Source organism: Conger conger, chromosome 1 (assembly GCF_963514075.1).
Source record: "Conger conger chromosome 1, fConCon1.1, whole genome shotgun sequence".
Taxonomy (NCBI): Eukaryota; Metazoa; Chordata; class Actinopteri; order Anguilliformes; family Congridae; genus Conger; species Conger conger.
In genome coordinates, this window is record NC_083760.1 from 26155035 (window position 1) to 26178395 (window position 23361).

The 23361-nt window shown below is 44.8% G+C and overlaps 1 protein-coding gene across 8 annotated transcripts in view; it reads right to left on the reverse strand.

Annotated features, from left to right (window-relative positions):
* Positions 1 to 9205: 9205 nt before the first annotated feature.
* Positions 9206 to 23361, reverse strand: part of LOC133105689 (palmitoyltransferase ZDHHC14-like) — a 40351-nt gene continuing 26195 nt past the window's right edge. For 7 of the 8 annotated variants that reach the window (XM_061215979.1, XM_061215977.1, XM_061215978.1 and 4 more), the window contains exons 4-10: positions 15727 to 15885; positions 15083 to 15220; positions 14603 to 14651; positions 14297 to 14399; positions 13544 to 13653; positions 12689 to 12791; positions 9206 to 10663 (exon numbers count right to left, since the gene is read on the reverse strand). In XM_061215979.1, the coding sequence (XP_061071963.1) occupies positions 10277 to 10663; positions 12689 to 12791; positions 13544 to 13653; positions 14297 to 14399; positions 14603 to 14651; positions 15083 to 15220; positions 15727 to 15885 (1049 nt within the window). In that variant the 3' untranslated portion in view covers positions 9206 to 10276. The remainder of the gene's footprint in view (positions 10664 to 12688; positions 12792 to 13543; positions 13654 to 14296; positions 14400 to 14602; positions 14652 to 15082; positions 15221 to 15726; positions 15886 to 23361) is intronic. The other variant, XM_061215980.1, reaches the window with a different exon arrangement.

The window sequence follows — 23361 nt, forward strand, 5'->3', positions numbered from 1 at the left end:
CGCGACAGGGAAACAGCTGGAAGAGAAGAGCGCGCAGTTACATAATAAATTTACGGCGTCCTGCTGCGAAGACTCCTCCCTCTGTGTTACAAATCTGAAAGGCAGACAACAGAAACTTCCATTCATGTCCCAAAATAACACCTCAGACGGTTTTTGTTTTGTTTTTATTATTGAATGATGTTTGCATTCAGCTGCTTAAACATTTTCCTTATCTGTCAATGCTCAGAGAAGTAGCCAATATTGGACACATCTGGGTAGTCATTCACTCACAGTTGAACATATTCTTGAATTTGAATGTAATTTTCGAATAATAAGTTATTGAATTTGTTACAAATGCGTTATTTTGAGGGAGTAGTAATGGTTATTGAATGAGCGCTGTAACCAAGCGTTGCGGCTATGGGTGACAGCTGTTGTGCAACCTGAATAGAGTAAATAAGGAAAAATATTACAATCCTTTACAGACGAGACGTTTCAGACGAAATCCCAAGAGAGGTAGCTAAGTAGCTATCATATATTTACATTTATTTTTAAGTGATATAGGCCAGTACCGTTACTGCTATACCAAATTAATGGATAGCTACTGTATTTTACTTGCACTATACTGTGATTGTTGCAATCGCCTATTACTGTATCGAACTATACATTACTATAACTATTTTGATACATTTTATATCAGCCAAAATGAGAAGGACATTTGCCCGTCTGTGGCCAGCTAATAGGCTTTATTGGATTTGGTGAGAATAGGAGGGGTGTGTAGTGGCTGTCACGGGCTGCGATGTGTGACTGATCCGGTGGTGAGTGATTAGAGCGCACCGCCGAGTTTCACCAAAGTAGTGCATTCCAGTGCGGGAGCACGGGCATCCTGGAGATGGCCCACAATGCCTTTGTTTAGTCCGCCTGCGCACACAAAGGCCAGCGGGCGCGTTTCTCCGCAGCACCATTCTAACGGAGCGGCCCGAGCATCGAGCTCACTCGCATGGGCTGTTTGCTTACCCTCTGGCGGCCTGCGCAGCGGAATGTGAACAGGGACATCTGGAGTGCGACCCTGCGCGATGACGTCACGCACAACACGTCCTCAAAATCTCTTGCTAACATCCCTCGCGGACAAAGTCCATTGACTCAAAGTGTCAATGCGTCTTTGCAGGGAGCACAAACTGCTGGAGCTGTTATTGTGCTGAATAGTTTACGCACGGCCATTCCTTGGCTATGAGCTCTTTCTTAGTTTCTGCTCTGTTCTCTGTTCTATTTTATTGTTTTTGAATCCTTTTAATAAAATGACAACTGGGAAAGAACAATCCCTTCATTAGTGACCGTCCAAATTCTGTCACACAAATCTTTCCTGCACCACTGCCAATTTTGATGTCAACATTCAATTACCAGTCAGTTAAGAAAGTAAGGACACGAAGTCAGAGGTATACAGTATATAACAAGTGATAATTTTGCTTTGTGATTCTGGCTTGGATTTAAAATGTCCAGCACAAACACTTCTGTAGTATGGGAGTTGCTTTCACTTCAGAAGAGCAGGTTGTGTGTGCGGCTTCCCTGCCCTGAACACTAGCCTAAATTATGCATAGTTTACAACTCATTTTTATTATTCAAATGATTTAAAGTGAATTTACTATAACAGGGAACAGTTATGTTCTCAGCTTACAATAGGCTTTATATCTGCTGTTGCTATGGAACGTTCTCTCCTTTGTAGTCATTACCGCTGTACTCCATAGAGGAGCTCTGAACATCTGGATTTTTTATTCACTGCTCGGGAGGGGCGAGGAGACAAGTTGATGGGGGGAACGGTGGAAGGGGTTGACTTCCTGCCGTTGAAGCTCCAGAGCCTGACAAAACAGCAGCAGCCTTAATGGACTTTAGGCACTAAAAATAACCCTCTCCCCCAGCCTTTTATCAACAGTGGGGAGAACATACTGTTCAAACACTCACTGAAGTATCTTCAACTTAACTTACTCAATAGCTACTTACTCTGCAAATCCAGTACTGCTGAAACAAACATTTAGTCTGCCCCTTGTGTCACACTAAAATAACTGTTGTGTAGTGCAGTGAAAGTAAACATTTAGTTTAGTTTTGGTTCCCTAGCGCACCAGGAAATGTACATGATACATTCCAAAGAAGTTGAACCCTGCTTAAAGATGTCTAGATTTATAAGGGGCCAAAACAGGCAGATCAGCCAAATTCTTGCAAAAAGGTTAGACGAATGCAACTGAGATTTGCTGAATATCATTTGCTCACTAGGAACTTGTTTAATGAAAGGGAACAACCTCTCCCAAGGTCATGTTTTACAAGCCAGCTGCCTGAAAGGGCTGGTAGTTACAGGGGAGCGAGCTGCTTGACATGGATGGCAGTAACTGCAGGAGGATCCCAAATGCTAAAATCCTAGCCGGATCACGAGGAACACAGAGCACCCCTTCCCAAGCCCCCACTCCCAGCACAAGGAAATGAGCTACAGTTATGTTCCACAGAGGCTCACGCACAGGCTCGGAAAGTTGAGTTGTTTGTATAGCTGGAAATTATAGGCCGTTTTAACCAGGAGGAGTGCATGTTCAGATTTCTCACAAAGCCACTGGTCTTATTCCAGTGTTCTGCGGCATCATCTCTGTTCTTACGGCACAGCCAGGAAGCGGGCTAACTCCCTCCTCTCTCCCACCACAGAAAGGGTGAGCCAAGCAAACAGACCTATTCATCAGCTGTGTTTAGACACCAGACAAGGGAGAATCCTGGTCCTCGCATTTAATTTGTAAACAATGGGAGCAAACCCTAGCTCAGCCCCCTGAGGTCTGTTGCAAGTATTGTTCCTGAATAAGATATGAAACGGCATGGAAAATCCCCAAGCTTCACACGGTATTTGCAAAAAAGCTCTCACAGTACCGCAGTTTTAGGAAAAGTTTTGGAACTCAACCCCCCCCCCCCCCCCCCCCCTCCTTCAGTCACTGGAATGCTGTTTTTGTTGAAAGTGCACATTAGTGTTCGTGTGTGCGCACGTGCATGTGAGCATCTGGGGGCGGATTCTGATTGCATTTCCAAGACTGCCTCTTTCCGCTTTTGCAGCTGGACCATAAACACTCCCCTTTGCTTTGTCCACACCGCTGTGATGTTGAAAAACAAAAAGGTCATGTCCACCAGAGCCAATGTTTATAGCGGCAAGTTTACGGTCAGTCTAGAGGACACTGTCTGGTTCTTGAACCCCTGTTTCTGGGTGGGAGTGTGAAGTCCGATAAATACGGAGGAGCCTTATGCCCAGAGTTAACAATGAACAAGCCGACTGCTGAGCTCGAAATAAATTACATGAAAATACACTGAAAATTATCGGAGGAATTCGGCACATAAGCCTTAATCGTTGCGTGATATCCAAATGGTTGCTTGGATCGGAAACAGATTCAGGAAAGATTCTTAATTTCTTTGGCTTGATTCTATTCACCAGTTGAGACTACAGTCTGTGTTCCAGGTTCAATCATGTCCAAGAATCTTGACATCCTCTTCCAGATCTCCAACGTTTGAATACAGACTGCTGGTGATTCAACCTCACAATGGAGTCTCTGTAACTACATTGTGAAGCGTGGTCACATACTATAATGTTGTTATACAAGCTCCTTTGAGGTTATTTTAAGTGCATTTTCTTGCTTTGGACCACAGCCTTGAAGAAAGTACACCAAGTAACTCCAAAGTAGCGTGTACAACAATGCTACACGACTACTTTCATTTACTGGCATAGACTCACAATTAAAAACATATATCTGTTTTTATATCTGGCGGCACGGATGGTGCAGTGGGTAGCACTGCCGCCTCACAGCAAGGAGGTCCTGGGCTCGAATCCCCGTCGGCCGGGGCCTCTCTGTGCGGAGTTTGCATGTTCTCCCCGTGTCTGCGTGGGTTTCCTCCGGGTACTCCGGTTTCCTCCCACAGTCCAAAGACATGCAGGTTAGGCTGATTGGAGAGTCTAAATTGCCCATAGGTATGAGTGTATGAGTGTGTGAGTGAATGGTGTGTGTGCCCTGTGATGGACTGGCGACCTGTCCAGGGTGTATTCCTGCCTTTCGCCCAATGTATGCTGGGATAGGCTCCAGCCCCCCTGCGACCCTGATCAGGATAAGCGGGTTCAGATAATGGATGGATGGATGGATGTTTTTATATCTTATACTTATTGTACTGCTGTATACTCCTTTCCTTGACAGCAGATTTGTTAGAAAGCTTTAGTTGGGTAATCCCTTTTGGAGAGCTTATTGAAAACTTTCGAGAGCTTTATAAAACATTCTCTCATATATGTGAATAAAATAATTAATTTTGTTTTGAAAAAATCTGCTTTGATAGAAAAATAAGCTTTTCTGATCATTCGTGTGTCTGGACTAAAAGATAAGCAGATGTTTTGTATTTGGAGAGATTTGGAGATACTTGAGGACATCTGGGTGCAGTTTTGGAAAATCTTTGCCAAATTGCATACACAAGTTTGTGCACAAATATAAAGGTTTGGGTTGGCCCTTGACTTAGAAATTTAGATATTCAGGGCTAAACTATAAAAAACATTTTTTGGTATTTTAATGTAACTTTTGTGTACACTGTATTTACATGCTCTGACATAAATTTCTTCTTTTCCAATGTATGAATGCCTCTTCTTTAATTTAAATCTTCAACCATGTGTGTGCAGTAAAACACTTTTGAATCAATTTCAACAGTACACATTTGACCATTACAGTGTGCTGGCTTCACAGTGGCTGGTGTGGGGGAATCACTGGGTTTGCATTGGAGGTGCTTGAAAATGCACTTCAAGTAACTCACAGACTACACATGCACATGCATTCATTTTAGTGTATATTCACAATTATATACATAAAAATCCATTTTAATTTAATTTGGGTACATTGCTGCACAAGTTCACATCCAAGAGAGGTGTGGTTTTGACACAGCTATTCTGGTCAAGGGCAAGCAACCACACTACCTGTTAAGGCATGCCTAACATTACCCAAGCTACTTTCAAATGGAAACTGATGCTGCATCTATCCTGACTTTGAAAAAAATGATCCATTATCTAACAAAGAAACAGAGTCACTAAAACTGAAATAATATATCAAAACTCTGGGAAGTGAACTATCCCTTTTTTTTTTAGAATCTACACCTTTAATTAATACCAAATTTGCATAGCATTGAATGTAAATACACTCTTAAAATGGGTGTGATAATATCCAACACACTTTTTGTGTTACTACTTTTGTGTTGCTTTCACAACTTTTCTGTTACAAATATACAATTTATGCGTTACAGAATCTGACACATACTGTGTTGAAAGTAACAAAAAATGTGCAAATGAGCCAGACTGAATCATGCTTTTTAGATCTCGCATCCTGATGTGTTTGTGATGGAAGCGACCAATGACGCGCTGGGAAAACGGCAACCCCGAATGACACTCATTCACCACTCCTGACAAGGTTGCCATGGTTACCTTCCCGTTACCCTTGCGGAGTGCAGCCGGGGTGAGAAGAGACGCTGGGGTCCTGTTCCTCTTTCAGCAGCAGCTTGACTACTGCAGGAAAGGTCAGAGGTTAAATGTAATCTAAATGTACAATCTATTCAGTACTGTAATGCCTGTCACCGATGCTGGACGAAATTCAGGACTTGTTTTCTGCGGTCTCCAAGAAGGAAAAGCCCACAGTTCTGATGCCTGAGAGAGCCTGTGTATCCAGTCCAGGAAGCCAATGACATAAGCTGAACGGTTACAGATTTTGCAGACTTTGCAAACAAACAGCTGGGATGTACTTTTTTAAAGGGACATTTCCCCCCACCAAATAGTAGATTAATTTAATAAAAGAAATTAAGCAAGACTGCAGGGATATCGATAAATATGCTTGTTTGCTGTAAACATGCCCATTTGTAGTCTTTTTGTTGTTATTGCACGAAGCATGCTATTACTGTGGCATTTATTAGCTATGGAACAGGGGGTGGATTTGAAATCACCATGGCAAGACTGACAGGGCCAACTGTTGGTGACTCTGGGATACTGCCATCAGCCACCTCAACACATGCTTCAAATTCAAAGCTTTATTCAGCTTCATAATTGTTTGCTGGGTTCCCCTCTGTTCCATGTTGACTTTATTGAGCCTGTATGGTTTATTGGAACCCATTAAATCCTTTCACAAAAAGTATAAACCCCACCTTGTGGTCCTCTTGGTTGACTCAATTGCACCAGGAAAGAATCGGAATCCAAAACAATTACGTATTTGACCCCGTCTGGTCTGGTCAGGGGGCGGCACGGATGGTGCAGTGGGTAGCACTGCCGCCTCACAGCAAGGAGGTCCTGGGTTCGAATCCCCGTCGGCCGGGGCCTCTCTGTGCAGAGTTTTCATATTCTCCCTGTGTCTGCGTGGGTTTCCTCTGGGTACTCCGGTTTCCTCCCACAGTCCAAAGACATGCATGTTAGGCTGATTGGAGAGTCTAAATTGCCCATAGGTATGAGTGTGTGAGTGAATGGTGTGTGTGCCCTACGATGGACTGGCGACCTGTCCAGGGTGTATTCTTGCCTTTCGCCCAATGTATGCTGGGATAGGCTCCAGCCCCCTGTGACCCTGTTCAGGATAAGCGGGTTCAGATAATGGATGGATGGATGGATGGTCTGGTCAGTCTAACAGTAGAGAACTGGGTGCTCAATTTACATCATAGATGTATTTAATTCTGTCCCTTAGCATATACAGTGCACCCTGCTCTGATCTGGCAGTGAATACTGACCAAAAAAAAGCATTATGGAGCCATTATTGAAAACAACAAACTTCAAACATGATTGAGTAGGTAATATGCCCGCTTGTTTAGATTGCTTGATACATTAACTCACTGTAGAGAATGGTTGTCCGCAGACCTGAACATTATTGGTAGAGCAGAAGCCCCAACATATGTGCGACAGGTACATAACACAGGTGAACATCCTTTCCTGAAAGCATTGGGCTTCTGGACAAATTTAGGATTGGATCCAACTGGCACTTGTATTAGAAAGTGCATTAGTATTCATACTAAAAACCTCCATCACAAAACAAAAGGTGACAAGCACTCTCCATGCAGACCCCTCAACCATGGAACGCACTGTCAGAGAACGGCATCATTTGTTTTTCTTAACGCTATTAACTTGGTATTCTCCTGTGTTTGCATCAAAACTTTCTAACAAACTGTTTTATTCCAAGGATGAAATGACTTTTTTCACATTATTATATTTGGTCAACATTTAAATGAAATGTAGACCGTAAAAGTGGTAAAAAGATGTGCCTGGAGGATCTTCAGTGCAGATGGCAGGTATCCCAGAAAGGTTCAGAATTCCTCCCTTTCCTCAAATAAAACTAAGAGGAAAGTCAGCAGAGGATCCAGCTCTGACACCACAGGTCATTTGGCACAAGGACTGGGGCAGGAATCCACAAAAGCTTCAGTTAAACCGTCACAAACACAAGGGAAAAACAATGTACAACCCAGAAAGCACACGACAGTACTATAGCGACACAGTGCGCCATTTATGTTATGCATACGTCAGGGTTAAATTACCATTTTATGCGAATGGAACTGTGAAAAGATTCGAAGATGACCGCAAGTTACCATTGGCAGTGGGTAAGTAATTATTTTTTAAGACGACCTAAAAACCTGGCGACAAGCGACGCAACCCAATTAAAAGCCATACACATTCGGAGGATTAATAAGTTAATAAAAGTTAATAAAAAAGATTATTGTCATCAGGCACGTGCGTAAGAAACGTGGTGAAAACCTGAGGTCTCACAACGAAAAACTTGACATTGCACTTGTCAACTGCGCTCGCTAAATAATAATAAATAATAAATTGGGCGTAGTCGATCGATTCTTTGATTTGTATCAACACTGATTTGGCACAGACAAGGTCCGCAGCTGATGGTACTTAGCAGAATTAATTGCACTCGTTTCTTAGTGGATCCACCCCTCAGCGTTTGGGTCACCCGTGGAGCAGGTGCAGCATTTCTGGTGACCTTGGTGTCCAAGCCTGCAGTGCGTCACGCCTTCTGCTGAGGCAGGAACGCGCATCATGCGTTGCATAACACGCCTAAGGAAGAAAAGTTATGCAGTAACACAATTTACTAACCATATACGGTTACTGAATTCCTCAGTTTTTTTTTTTTTTAATCCAACAGTTTTAAGAGCTCAATCCATTTCAGTCAAGAAAGGGAAAACGAACACATGGCCTCGTTATTCACGATCTTCAAAACTACATTGACCCCCAACAGTCTACAGATGGCTCCTTAATCATGAAATATGACAGTACATTCTGAGGGCTCCAGTCCAAAAGCTGTTAATCAAACGCTTACGTAATGAACATAAGGCGACGTAAAATGGATGAAAATGCACCCCTTGCTTTCCTACTGTTAAAGTGAAGTCACATAATATGCCTTGCTGAATTGCAAGTACGAGCATAATAGGCAGTATATTTGGTTAAATATGCATAGCTATGCACATACTTAGTTGCGACTATGTACAATTTTGGTAATGAAAAGACATTCTAAGTGCAGGATAGCAGTGCCACCTAGCGCCAGAATTAGACATTGCACATTTTTAGTCGCGGACTAACATAGGGCATGTTGAATTTTGCACAGCTGCATTTGAACAATTATTTGTTTTTATTATGTATTATATCAAAGTGCGTCTGATGTGTGAGCGGCTCTAGCACCATGCCAGTAACTTATTTCACCAGTGTTTTTCCACTAAATGTGTGAACACAAGACTGCAAATATACATACTTTAAATCACTGTCTTGTGGGTTATAAGATGCACGACATGCAGGAGCACAACACGCACAACACGGAGCGGTGTTACAACATGCCCCCACGCATTATATATGACCTATTGTGCTTCTCACCGTCAAACACCTCCACGTATTTCCTCCTCTGCTAGTCCACTGCGCTGAACTGTAACACCGATACTCAAATGTTTTGGCATTCACAATACATTACCTATGAACGTATACGCACTGACTGGTCCAGGCAGTTGTTTGTTTCAAGTAAGGCCGGGGTGTGACTGACAGTTAAGATGGTTGTTGATTTTATAGGCGAGCGTGTATCACACTACACCAAATACATTTCCCAGGTTGACGCACCCACAAAATGGGTATAAGATGCTAGTTACACAAAGCTAAAACATTTAAACTCAACAGCCAATTCAAGCTATTGACTGAAATTGGCTACTGAAACTGTCACATGTCCAAGGAAGATGGATAATATTAAAATTATAGCAAAGCAAAATTATAATCAACAAAATGACAAAAAAAACAAAACATGGAGATGTTCCAATGGGTCCACAAAAAGCAGGCATGATTGAATTGATTGTGATAGGATCTAAAGCACAACATGTTCTCAGGACTGAGAATAAGCAGGGTTACAGTAGCAACCTGCTACAGATCCAGCACCACTGCAAGTAATCACAGATTACCCTCAATCCACCAGGGGGAGCCAGAGCTCTTACAGAAGTCTATAAATCGTGACCTTTTATAAGGGAATTATAAGGTCCTATCTGCATTCGGAGTGGTTTTGAGAGAGCTTTCAAAGATTTCACATTACACAGCAATTCAGGAATTCAGGGCAGTTCTTCATAGATCAAAACGCTAGACACCCTAAAAGAACTCAATGTAAAATATCAAAATCCTATCAAATGGCCTTACAAACAACATATTTATGACACCAACTCATTTTTGTCAAAATGTCAGTTAGAACCTTAAAACATAAAACTCAAAATGGCAGCAGCGCACACACAGACGCACACACTCACAGCTACGGCGCACACTCCCAGTGAAAAGTAGTATTTTTATTAATATCCACAGGAAACATAACTGGAAGAAAAAAAAAAAAAAAAGAAAAAAAAAAAACCTTGGTATGACAACACAACAGCGCACCTTTCGACGTGAAACCGAAACAGAATCGAACGGTGCGGCGACGTGATCGTACGGCCTGAGGGTGAACGCATCGTCCGTGAGCGAGCGGGCGGGTCGAGGCAGCGTCTCTTTACAAAAGGGTTCCGCCCGACTCCAGCCAGAGGTGGAAAATAAAAAAGAAATAAAGAAAAAAAAAAAAAAAAAAAGCAGCATTCTTCTTCTCTGGTTTCCGGTTCCCGCGGGTCCTCCCAACGGGACCGCGGCCGCGCGTGTCCGTGAAACGGGCTGAAGCGTTCTCTGTGTTTCGTTTATTTTTATTTTTTTTGCGAGGAGGCTGTTTTGAGAGGCAGCTTTGGCAGGGGGAAGCCGGCAGGGCGTGATTTGGTGGGGGGTGTCCGGGGTCGGGGGGGGTCAGACAGAGCTCAGCTTGACCAGCCCTCTCACAGAGTCCTCGTGCAGGGAGTCCTGGCTGGCCGGGCTGTAGAAGGGCAGGGTGTGGCTGTGGGCCAGGGGGGGCCCGGAGCAGGGCAGCATGCCCGGCGGGGAGGGGGCCTCGTCGGGGGTGAGGAAGTGGTGGTGCGCCGGCGCCCCCTCCTGGTGTGGAGGCAGCAGGTCGGGCTCACAGCTCAGGTTGGGCGTGGAGGTGGGAGGGGTCGGCTGGCCCAGGGGGAGGAGGGCGCAGGGGGCCTGCGGGGGGGCGTCCCCGGTCGCCATGATGACGGGCTCGCCCTGCAGCAGGGGCGTGGCTGCCGCCTGCAAAACGAATTTGGTGCTCTGAATGCATTGGTCCTGATCACACTGCAACGGGAGAGGAGGTCAGGTAAGGGAGGGGTTAATATCAGTAATGAGCAGGGTAAGGGGAGGGTGTGGGGGGGTTAATATCAGTAATGAGCAGGGTAAGGGGTGGATGTGTGGGGGGGTTAATATCAGTAATGAGCAGGGTAAGGGGTGGATGCGTGGGGGGGTTAATACCAGTAATGAGCAGGGTAAGGGGAGGGTGTGGGGGGGTTAATATCAGTAATGAGCAGGGTAAGGGGAGGGTGTGGGGGGGGTTAATATCAGTAATGAGCAGGGCAAGGGGAGGGTGTGGGGGGTTAATATCAGTAATGAGCAGGGCAAGGGGAGGGTGTGGGGGGTTAATACCAGTAATGAGCAGGGTAAGGGGTGGGTGCGGGGGGTTAATACCAGTAATGAGCAGGGTAAGGGGAGGGTGTGGGGGGGTTAATACCAGTAATGAGCAGGGTAAGGGGTGGGTGTGGGGGGGTTAATACCAGTAATGAGCAGGGTAAGGGGTGGGTGTGGGGGGGTTAATATCAGTAATGAGCAGGGTAAGGGGTGGAGCGCCATTAAACCAGCAAGGGCGTTTCAGGATTTTCAACTACTTCTGCTCTTAATTATTAAATTAGCTCAATCATACTGCATCTTGGTCATTTGTATCAGCAGCAGCTACAGTCACAGACTGCAGGTGTATCCTAAAGATTTCACTGTGATCCGGTACAGGAGTGAACCAGTGTAGTTTACAGAGCGGAGAGAAAACTAAAATAAAGGTAACTGGTCGGAATAAAAACCAGCACGTAGATCGGCCCTCCAGGATAGGAGTTGTGTACCCCTGAATTAAATGCTTCCCCTGTTTTATAGTGATGGTGCGAAACCGTACTCTGCTCAGAGGAAACGGGAGTGGTGTTGTTGGACAGCTATATGAACTGTACGGAGTATGAAATAATGCACATCTTAAACATTCTAAACGTATATTAACACCTCACACCTTATAGGGTCAATAAGAAAGCAGGTATGGTTCTGCAGGTAAAGCTTCTATCGTGTGTGTGTGTATGTACGTGTGTGTGTGTGTGTGTGTGTGTATGTGTGTGTGTGTGTGTGTATGTGTGTGTGTGTGTGTGTGTGTGTGTGTGCGTACAAACAAAGCTGTAGCCCTTCATTAAAGGAACAGTTCACTTTCTGGGGTTTTTCCATTTTAGAGTATGCTTTCAATTTGTCCAATACATTTATGTGTGCAATGAAATGCATCAAAAAAATTCACAGGCGTTCCTGACAACCTGATGCATTTACAATGGGTTGGAATAGGGCAGTCAGGGGCTTTGTGGTCGGAAGCAAGCAAAATACACTTGGGTAACACCCAGGAAGTGAATCATTTTAATCACTTACCGCATTTAGGAATTTGGCAAAAATCAGGCAAAAATCTAATGATACCACAGCCCCATGTGCTGAGATTTCATGTTTGTGCCAGTGTGGCAGGAGGTTTAAAATAGAACCGTCTCCTCCTCTTTCAGGAGCTAAGGAGTCGTGATAGTGCACATACTAATTAAAGCTGTATGTAGGACTGAATTAATTATTGGGTGAATGCACATTTAACACATCCACACAAGCATGATGAGTGAACTAAAACCCTTCTGAAACTAAACGGACTAAAACCCTGCACATTCTGACGAGTCACAAGATGAGTGAACTCACTGCTGACTAAAACCCTTCTGAAACTAAACACACCAAAACCCTGCACATTCTCACGAATCATACACTGGGAAGGTCAATTTTTCATTCCACATTGGAAAGGACAGTGGAAAGGACTGCCTCCTAGAGTATTTAGTCCACTTGCTTGTGGTTAAACCAGGGGTCTGCAGCTGTGGTCCTAAAGAACTGCAGGACACAACCACAACCACAACCCCACACACACACACACACACACACACACACACACACACACACACACACACACACACACACACACACACACACACACACACACACACACACGGGGCTGGCATTGATAGTCAGGCACGGAGACGGAGAACCGCAGGGGGCTCGCACCATGTGATTCTGGGACTGTGTGGACCCGTACATGGTGATCCCGTTGGTGGGCGGGGCTGCCTGCGGCGCGTCTGGTTGGACGAAGCCCCGTCTGTCAAGTAGGCTGAGCGGGTGTAGATGACACAAAAACCGGGGTTACTTTAATGACATCACACGGGACTTTGGGCTGGCCTGGTGCTCGTTTAAAGCGCTTATCCTTACTGTGGGCTGGAAGCTGCACAACACATCTGTATAGAACATGCTGAGAAAGTTGGATCATTACAGTAGGTAATAATTTAGGATTCAAATACTTCTCCATGCTTTACTGAGCTTGTGCAGTATATTGGAACCTATGAAATACTCTCAAAGGGACTTACGGTCCTCCTGGTTGGCTCAATGGCACCAGACACGATGCACAAGGAGTATTGAGCACAAAAAAGTATTTGAGTCAAAAACAGTTACGTATTTGACCCAAGTGTGGTGCAATATGATCTATCCAAGTAGTCCGTGCAGCGCTGACCCAAATACAAACTCAAAAGACTCAAGTTTCAAGACCAGAGGCCTCATTTATCAACGAAGCAGAATTCATTCTCAGTTCCACGCCATCATATTTTATCTTGACGTGGACATTTGCAAATCTTGTAATCAATCACTATAAAGTTGCATTGCAAGCCAGAAACAAATTGTGAAATATGAGACTGGGTTACATTGTTGATTTGCCTACAGTCGCCAAAATGCCACTCGAAAACAAACTGGTCCAACAGTGGTGATAAACTACCGTTGGACCAGTTTGTTTTCGGTTAGCACGTTAGCGACAATGGGCAAATGCGAGGCTCGACATCCAGAGTTGCAGCGGACACCCTGGCCGTGACCAACCTGGGTGGAAGAGGCCCACACAAGGCCGCACAGCAGTTGGTGACGATGTTTCCGTAGCTGTACGGGTTGTAGTTGTCCTTCCCCCTTTTAGACGACCATGACCCTTTAATCTGGAGAGAGCGGGTGACAGGAAGGAAGCTGTGTGAGTAGGCGGAAACTCCAGCAGATAAAAAGAAAACCCGCAGTAGAGATCCTCAACGAGGTAGATGAAAACACTTCAGATTATTCATGAACAGCATGAATCACTAAAGGCTATGCCATCATACGGATTTTACAATGGAGACAATACCTGCAGGTTTTATGAGTAGCCCAGGTTTAGTGACTGATAACAGCAGCACCAAAATAAACAGACCACACTTTCGCAGCAGGGATATGGAGGTGTACTCACATTCGCTATTATGGCAGGGCTGCCCAACCCTGTTCCTGGAGTTCTATAGCCCACTAGGCTTTCTATTCAACCCTAATTTGGCAAACCTGCTTCTACTAATTAGCAGCTCAGAGACCTCTAGCTGTTGAACGAGGTGTGCCTTGTTAGGTTTGGAGTGAAAAGAGTGTTGCCACTCATATACCCATAGACTGTTGGGAGTGCAACGCTCTTTGAAATGTGTGTGTGTTCACATCCTCATTAGAGGGATATGCATAATATGGCTGTCCTAAATGTCCTTATTAGCGGTTAATGCTCCTTAACATTGGTGCGTACGCGCCACCTCATTGGTGCTAAATTAATGCTTGGGAATGTGGGTGGGTACTCACGTCTTCATTAGTGGTCTGGTTGGAGCTGATTAAGTAGGTGTGGAATCCAGACAGGCCCACTATGGACCACACCGAGAAGAAGCACACAACCACCTCGAGCACAGTACCGGCGGTCAAGGAACACAACCACATCACTACCGGCCCAACACAAATACATGGCTCCGCACTGCGGTTAAACAGCTTCAATGACATGAAAGAAAGCAGTGTTTGGCCTGGTAATTATGGTGGACAAGTACAACGTATGCACTGATATTCATACACACGCACATACACACACAGACGCTCACACACGTGTAAAAAGGATATCTTGCAGGACTGTCTTTGAGTGCGTTGAGGAACCCAGAGCGGTGAGACCCTGTCAGAAAGACACAAGGTTAGACATGAACACTTACAGACACTCATAAGCACAGTAAGCCTCGTGAAAAGGGTGGGGCAGGAACAGAATGGGGAGGGGTGGTACAGTAGAGCAGAGGGGCAGGAAGTGGAAAGACTTGATGCTGCAAACATTCATGTACAATCTGAGTCAAGGGCCTTTTCTCTCGTCTCGCTGTAGAGCAGACACTAATGAATGTGTATACTAAACAGCAGCCTCCCCAATGCCCAGGGGGAGATTTCTCAGTCACGGGGTTGGATTTCAACTGCAAGGAATAAAAAAAGGCAAGACACCTGCTCAAATCTCGAGGGCCACCCACTATTCAGCCAAGACCGAATCATGTCCCAAGAGGAGAGCCGCCGCTAACGGTCGAGACTAATGAGACTGGCCGCGGGGGAGGTGGCCGTACTTACTGAGGATGATGTGCGTGATGACGAAGGCGAAGATGAAGACTGTGAGGAAGGACAGCGACAGGATGAACATGTAGAAGAAGCGGTAGTTCCTCTTCCCAACGCAGTTGCCCACCCAGGGGCAGTGGTGGTCAAACCTCTCTGTGGAGATGGAGGTGGGGGGGGGGGGAGACAAAGAGAGAGGAAGGAGCAGTCAGAGAGACGGCGCATATTCAGAGAGGAAACGGCGAACACAAGGGGCCCCCCCTCAAACACACTTGCCGGCTCGGCAACTGTAGAAGGCAACTGTAGAAGGCAACAGCTGCGGCTTGCAAGAGACCCTTATACCCCCCTGCTGCTAGAATACAATAGAATACAGAGAATACAATGCCCAATCCTGGTCCTGGAGACCTACCTTCCTGAAGTTTTTCCATTTCAACCATAATTTGGCACACCTGATTCTACTAATGAGCATCTGAAGTACCCAGGTTTGTAGGGTTGGAGTGAAGACCTACAAGATGGCAGATCTCCAGGAAGAGGGTTAGGCAGCTCTGCTCTAAGCACTGCTTTAGGAAGGATTATAAATATGGACCCAAGTTTTATTTACACTAAACTAGTAAAAGCCCAAGCAGGAAGTTCATCGGGGGCATTCACGCACACACGCTCACCCACACAGTTGTCACAGAGGCTGCAGTGGGACGCTCGAGGCGGCCTGAAGATCTTGCAGGTGAAGCAGTACTTCAGCTTCACCGTCTGCCCGTTGATGATCACCTCTCTCGTCCTGGGGGGCGGCCGGTACCCCCCCGAACTCGAGCCGTTGGCCATATCTGCGTGGGAGAGAGAGGAAAGGCAAATTTAATCGGTTTAGATGAAGAGCACAGAGGAGGTTTTCTGTATTTACACAGTAAACTCCACCGTGCACACAGGCCTGCCGTGTTTACACACTGAACTCCGTTTGGCGCTGGACATCAGGAGAACAACGTTACCCTCCTGAAGGCTGGCTTCCTGCTGTCCGATAGGTCCTAGCAAAATTCGGCCAGCATTCTTTAATGGGCCATTGTGCTTTATGTGAAGCAGTAACTGACCATTGGCTGTCTAACAAAAAATATCATCTCCAGCATTAAACTGGAGGCTACCTATCAGAAGACCTCGTGCATCACAAATGCTTTCAACTGTACACTGTCGATGAACTGCAATTATAGAAGAACACTTCAGCAAAGGAATTTGAACAGTCTTCTGGAGTACTCTGTGGTGTTAGCTCAGTTCAGTCCTAAATTTTCAATTATGTAGCCTACTTTGTTCTGGGCGCAGATAATTCTTCCTTTTCACCGATTTATCTGTCATTAGGAGACAGGCTGTTATTACGGGGTGCTCATCCACCTATTACAGAGCGAGTGGAGGCACCTTCAATGTCAGCCAAACTTTCCTCACTACCCATTAGAGTGTGAAGAGAGAATCCTCTCCCTCGGGCAGAGAGGGCGGGGGAGGGCAGGGTGGACGTGCCAGAGAACAAAGCGGTGTGTGGGAAAACAGTCCCCTGCAGGCCTGCACCTCGAGGCCTTCTTTCAGAGAAGAAAAAGCTAAACGTGACCTTGGAATTAAAAGGTTCTACAGAGCGGCTTTGAGATACTGAGCTTCAGAGATTTCGAAGCGAACAGGCTCCAAACAGATACGGCCTTTTAAATCTAGCATTTATTCATACTTTTAAACTGTAATTTTGAGTAAAACTTCACACATATTTACTGCTCAATATAACATATTCATGACACAAATTTTTGTCAAAAATGTCACTTAGAAGCTTATAATTCGAAGGTCTCGTAAAGTCAAAAGGGATTCCTCAAAAGCCGCAGGTCTTCATGACAGAATAGGAACGGGGTCGCCAATTCTTCTCTGAAAGGACTCCAGGTACGCAACGTGGACACTTTGGTGAAGTTCTTCCCATCAATAATCTGGCTGGCAAGCATTAACCTTAATTCTAATAATAACAACCTTAACAGTGACAGCGCAACAATGGCTCAGGCGCCGAGCAAGTGCGGATCCTTCTGGAAGCGGAGGCGACAAGACGAGATTTAAAAAGGTTGCGAGAACAGGAAAATTGGCGGGCACAGCGTGCTATTTCAGTCATGCAGAGAGACTGGGCCAAATAATATTACCAATATGGGAGCATTATGAAATGAGATTAACACAGTCGTACAGAGACCGGGCTACATAATAATATTCATAAACTGACCCACGGTGTGAGAGAAACCGCTGGAACAGGCTCCACGGTGTCCAAGGACACGCCACCGACTGCGAAGGTTCCTGAAAGCGACAGCAGCCAAAAAGGGCCTCGGGCATCCGCCAACCTCTGCCCGCTTCCTGTCACGGCGACTTTGCTTCCCCCGGCTTCCTGCGCCGCCCAGCTGAGCCCCCCGCTCCGGGTTCCTCGCGACCGGTCAGCCCGGACGCCGCGGCCAGACGGATTACATAACGGCTGGCACTCTTGCCCTAATGCTGCACGCGAACTTGCTCCAGGGGAGGAGGAGGAGGAGGAGGAGGAGGCGACTTGAAAGTCACGGAGATTACGGGCTTACGCCTCCCCTTCGATGGACCGGCAGGGAGAAAATGAAGACGTGCGAGATTAAAGCGTCCTCTGCCAAAAGCGGACAACCGAAGGCGGTTAATTTGCACCGTCGGCGCGGAGGGAGGATCTCGCGCCTCTGCCCCGGATTGAACCTCGCGACCTGCGGGCCCGAAACGAAATTCCTCACGACCGGGCGCTTCGCGGTGGGAACGAGGTCATTACTCAGACATGCTGAGCACACACACAGCCCGAGACTTTTCCTCAAATCACATTAATGGAGGGTATCCAGCTCATTTACATAATTAGTTGACACAATGGCCCCCTTCTCCCGTCCTTTTAACATTCATTGTCATTACTGTGTGGGTTTAATGGCAATCCTATCAACTCTAAAGACCCAGCCAGACGGAGAATAATGACTATAAACCACACAATGGCAAACTCCCGTCGAGTGATTGTTTAAACAACAATGATAATGACCTGCCATTGGATAGCAATCACGTAACCATAAAGATAAGCCATGGGTTGGCTAACAGTTACAAAGGAGTATCTTTTGATTCAACACACCTTTAAGGGAACACCTCCATGTTCGTGACCATCATTAAAAAAAAGACTTCTATTTAAAAAATGCATTTAAATCTGGTGAGTCAGTCATCATTCTAGTCCTTACTACAGTAATTTCCCAAAACAGGTTTCCAGTGTCCTAAATTTGTCTTTTCCTTAGTTTTAGGTGACAGCAAATGACCACACAGCTAATATGAAAGGGCACTTAAGTAAAATAAAAATGGTGAGTACGCTTTGAGTTATGAAATGAATGACTGCACATTTCAAAACATGCATATTAACCCACCCCACAGACAAGCAGGTTACTGGCGGTTCAAAGGTTCTCTCAAACAGCCCTAAATATTAAAGGGGAGTTCACCCACAAATTAAATTAAAGTAGGTTTCCACTTTACTTTACCATCTATCCATCTGCATAGTTCGGCATGATACAAGTCTTGTTGATGCAGTTCACCTTGATAAAACATATATCGTAGACCCATATTTTTGTGGCCCTCAATGCACCAAACATTTGAGAAACTCAACAGCAGTCTTTCCAAATGAAATTCCATGGTTACTGACGAACATCAACAGAGCTGAATTTCTGCACCTAACAACTGAACAAGTAAATCTATTCAAAGTACGCCAACAGTGTAAATCCGAGCGAAATCCCATGCCGGCAGACTAGTTGCTATATTGAAACTACAACAAACAGTCACATTCTGGGAACATCATGTTTCAGTTCCCCTCCATGAGACTTTGCTCGTATATACACAGTTGACATACTTTAGGTACTCTTCAGAAAATTCCTGGTTAAAACAACTTTTGGAAAATACCACTTGACACTTAACTAAACCAGAATTGTAGTGGTCTGTTCAGAAACAAAGTGGCAGGAAAACTCACAATGTGGAAATCACGTGACCTGTATCCTCCAAATCCAGTTTCCACCACTCTTTTAGCGGTCATTGCCAGTAAGTGCCTCAGTCAAAGCACACGTCTCAGCAAATGTCATATTTCTGTTCAATTTTAATTTTATAAAGCCCTGTGTGAGTTACCTGTGGAAACAACACCCACACAATTCTGACACAAATAAAGTCCCTTACTGCTACATGCCTTATAGGCCACCGCTATACTAATTATATAGGTCCCTTCACTGCTCCATTTGCCTTATGGGCTCTTCCTCTATGAAGACATGGCCACCACCAACTGCATGTCACCTAAGCCACATCATTGAGGGAGAAATCATCCTGCCCACCACATAACCAGCATTATTCAGTTACACCAACACACAACTGATCCATCACAGAAGCACCAACACACTCTTACTGATACATCACAGAACTAAGACACTCTTACTGATACATCACAGAACTAAGACACTCTTACTGATGCATCACAGAACTAACACACTCTTACTGATACATCACAGAACTAAGACACTCTTACTGATGCATCACAGAACTAACACACTCTTACTGATACATCACAGAACTAACACACTTTTACTGATGCATCACAGAACTTACACACTCTTACTGATCGCTCACAGACCTAACACACTCTTACTGATCCATCACAGAACCAACACACTCTTACTGATCCATCACAGAAGCACCAACACACTCTTACTGATCCATCACAGAAGCACCAACACACTCTTACTGATACATCACAGAACAAACACACTCTTACTGATCCATCACAGAACCAACACACTCTTACTGATCCTTCACAGAACTAACACACTCTTACTGATTCATCACAGAACAAACACACTCTTACTGATCCATCACAGAAACAACACACTCTTACTGATCCATCACAGAACCAACACACTCTTACTGATCCATCACAGAACTAACACACTCTTACTGATACATCACAGAACTAAGACACTCTTACTGATCCATCACAGAACTAACACACTCTTACTGATACATCACAGAAGCACCAACACACTCTTACTGATACATCACAGAACTAACACACTTTTACTGATGCATCACAGAACTTACACACTCTTACTGATCCATCACAGAACCAACACACTCTTACTGATCCATCACAGAAGCACCAACACACTCTTACTGATACATCACAGAACTAACACACTCTTACTGATTCATCACAGAACAAACACACTCTTACTGATCCATCACAGAACCAACACACTCTTACTAATCCATCACAGAACCAACACACTCTTACTGATCCATCACAGAAGCACCAACACACTCTTACTGATCACTCACAGAACTAACACATTCTTACGGATTCATCACAGAACCAACACACTCTTACTGATCCATCACAGAAGCACCAACACACTCTTACTGATCCTTCACAGAACTAACACACTCTTACTGATTCATCACAGAACAAACACACTCTTACTGGTCCATCACAGAACCAACACACTCTTACTGATCCATCATAGAACCAACACACTCTTACTGATCCATCACAGAAGCACCAACACACTCTTACTGATCCATCACAGAACCAACACACTCTTACTCATCCATCACAGAAGCACCAACACACTCTTACTGACACATCACAGAACTAACACATTCTTACTGATCCATCACAGAAGAACCAACACACTCTTACTGATCCATCACAGAACTAACACACTTTTACTGATGCATCACAGAAACAACACACTCTTACTGATCCATCACAGAACCAACACACTCTTACTGATCCATCACAGAACTAACACACTCTTACTGATACATCACAGAACTAAGACACTCTTACTGATCCATCACAGAACTAACACATTCTTACTGATCCATCACAGAAGCACCAACACACTCTTACTGATACATCACAGAACTAACACACTTTTACTGATGCATCACAGAACTTACACACTCTTACTGATCCATCACAGAACCAACACACTCTTACTGATCCATCACAGAAGCACCAACACACTCTTACTGATACATCACAGAACTAACACACTCTTACTGATTCATCACAGAACAAACACACTCTTACTGATCCATCACAGAACCAACACACTCTTACTAATCCATCACAGAACCAACACACTCTTACTGATCCATCACAGAAGCACCAACACACTCTTACTGATCACTCACAGAACTAACACATTCTTACGGATTCATCACAGAACCAACACACTCTTACTGATCCATCACAGAAGCACCAACACACTCTTACTGATCCTTCACAGAACTAACACACTCTTACTGATTCATCACAGAACAAACACACTCTTACTGGTCCATCACAGAACCAACACACTCTTACTGATCCATCATAGAACCAACACACTCTTACTGATCCATCACAGAAGCACCAACACACTCTTACTGATCCATCACAGAACCAACACACTCTTACTCATCCATCACAGAAGCACCAACACACTCTTACTGACACATCACAGAACTAACACATTCTTACTGATCCATCACAGAAGAACCAACACACTCTTACTGATCCATCACAGAACTTACACACTCTTACTGATCACTCACAGAACTAACACACTCTTACTGATGCCTCACAAAAGAAGTAAAACACTCTTTCTGATCCATCACAGAACCATACACCATACACTGACCTATAACAGAAGCACCAACAAACTCCTACTGATCCGCAATACTGCCAAAAAAACAAACAAAAAAACCCTCCACAAAATCAATAACAGCCGAGAACCTGAGACCAAGTGCACTCGTGCACTATAAACATCATTACTAATTCATGAGGATGATGGGAACCCGTGGCCCACTTAGTGTTACTAAATGCAAGCCATGGGACTTGAAGAAAGGAAGAAACGGAGAGAGCAGTCACTCCAGTGCTCCAGCTGGTCTACACCAAAACACAATTGCGCAGGACACCACAGACAATGTCAACCACAGAAAGACTAAAATGAAAAAAATTAAATAAAGAGAAAGAAACATTATGGAGGATGGGCTCCCCCCCCCAAATTTCTTCCAATCTGCCCCAGCCAGGGAGTTTTTCCTTGCCACCATCTCCCTAGGCTTGCTATTGTGGGGGTTTTAGCCAGGGTGCACTGTCAAGCGCAGTGTGACAAATGTTTGTGAAACACGCTATACAAATAAAACTTTATTTGTGCTGTGGACATAATGGGCCCTGTGCAGAGACAACCGCCTGACAGCGTGAGGAGGCAGTCGAGATGTCACGCACTTGCCCGCACACTCACCCCAGTGTGTGCTCCGGCTGGTACAAGCCCAGGCAGTTCCTTTAAGACCCATGTGACAGCTCGTACACGCGCGCACGCACGCACGCACGCACGCACGCACGCACGCACGCACGCACGCACGCACGCACGCACGCACGCACGCACACACACACACACTTTTATTCATTAAAATACAGTTTACTGTATGAGGAGAAGTTGCATGCTGGAACAACATTACCCAGAATGACCTTATCATCATCCCTTTACACAGCACCTACTGACCATAAAACACAATAAACACAGCAAAATACACAAACCCTGACACTCCTGAGGTAGAGACATGCTGCAGCAGAGCCAGCATTTTTCCCTATAAAGCACTAAAAAAGCATGTCAGTTTCTATGAATACGAGACTATTAATACAACAAAGCACCATCACAGTTTGACAAAGGCAAACACCTTAGCCCTTTTTTTAGCCGTTAAGAACACAAGCAACAGTTTGTACTGGATTACTGAAAAAGAAACAAGCCATTAGAAATTCCAGCTTTGAAGATGATGAATGCTCTCAACAGATTTTGTTTAAGGTTAGTTTGACTGCTTGTCACGCCAAGGCTTACATCTAGAAAATAAGAGTAACCCTTAGAAAATAAGGCTTGAGTAAAGTGCTTAATATCAGTCAATAAAATAATGTTTAAAACATTTTGGGGTTGCTGGGCGGCTCATTCGGTTAAGGCACCACATTGTGGTACATGGATTAGCCCCTGCGGTCCCGGACTGAATACGGACCATGCCAGTGCTGATTGTGGCTGCAAATATACTGTAGCACCAACTTTCAAATGTAGACATTTCAATGCCTCTATATCTCTGAGGTTGTTCTGGGTTCTAAAACAGATAAATATAACAGATTTGGGAAGATGGCTTTTAGTTTTTACGCTCCATTGTCCTGGAATCAGCTCCAGAAAGATACTAAACTGGATCACTTCATCCCTGTGGCTGATTTAAAAAGTTTACTTCAGATGTTA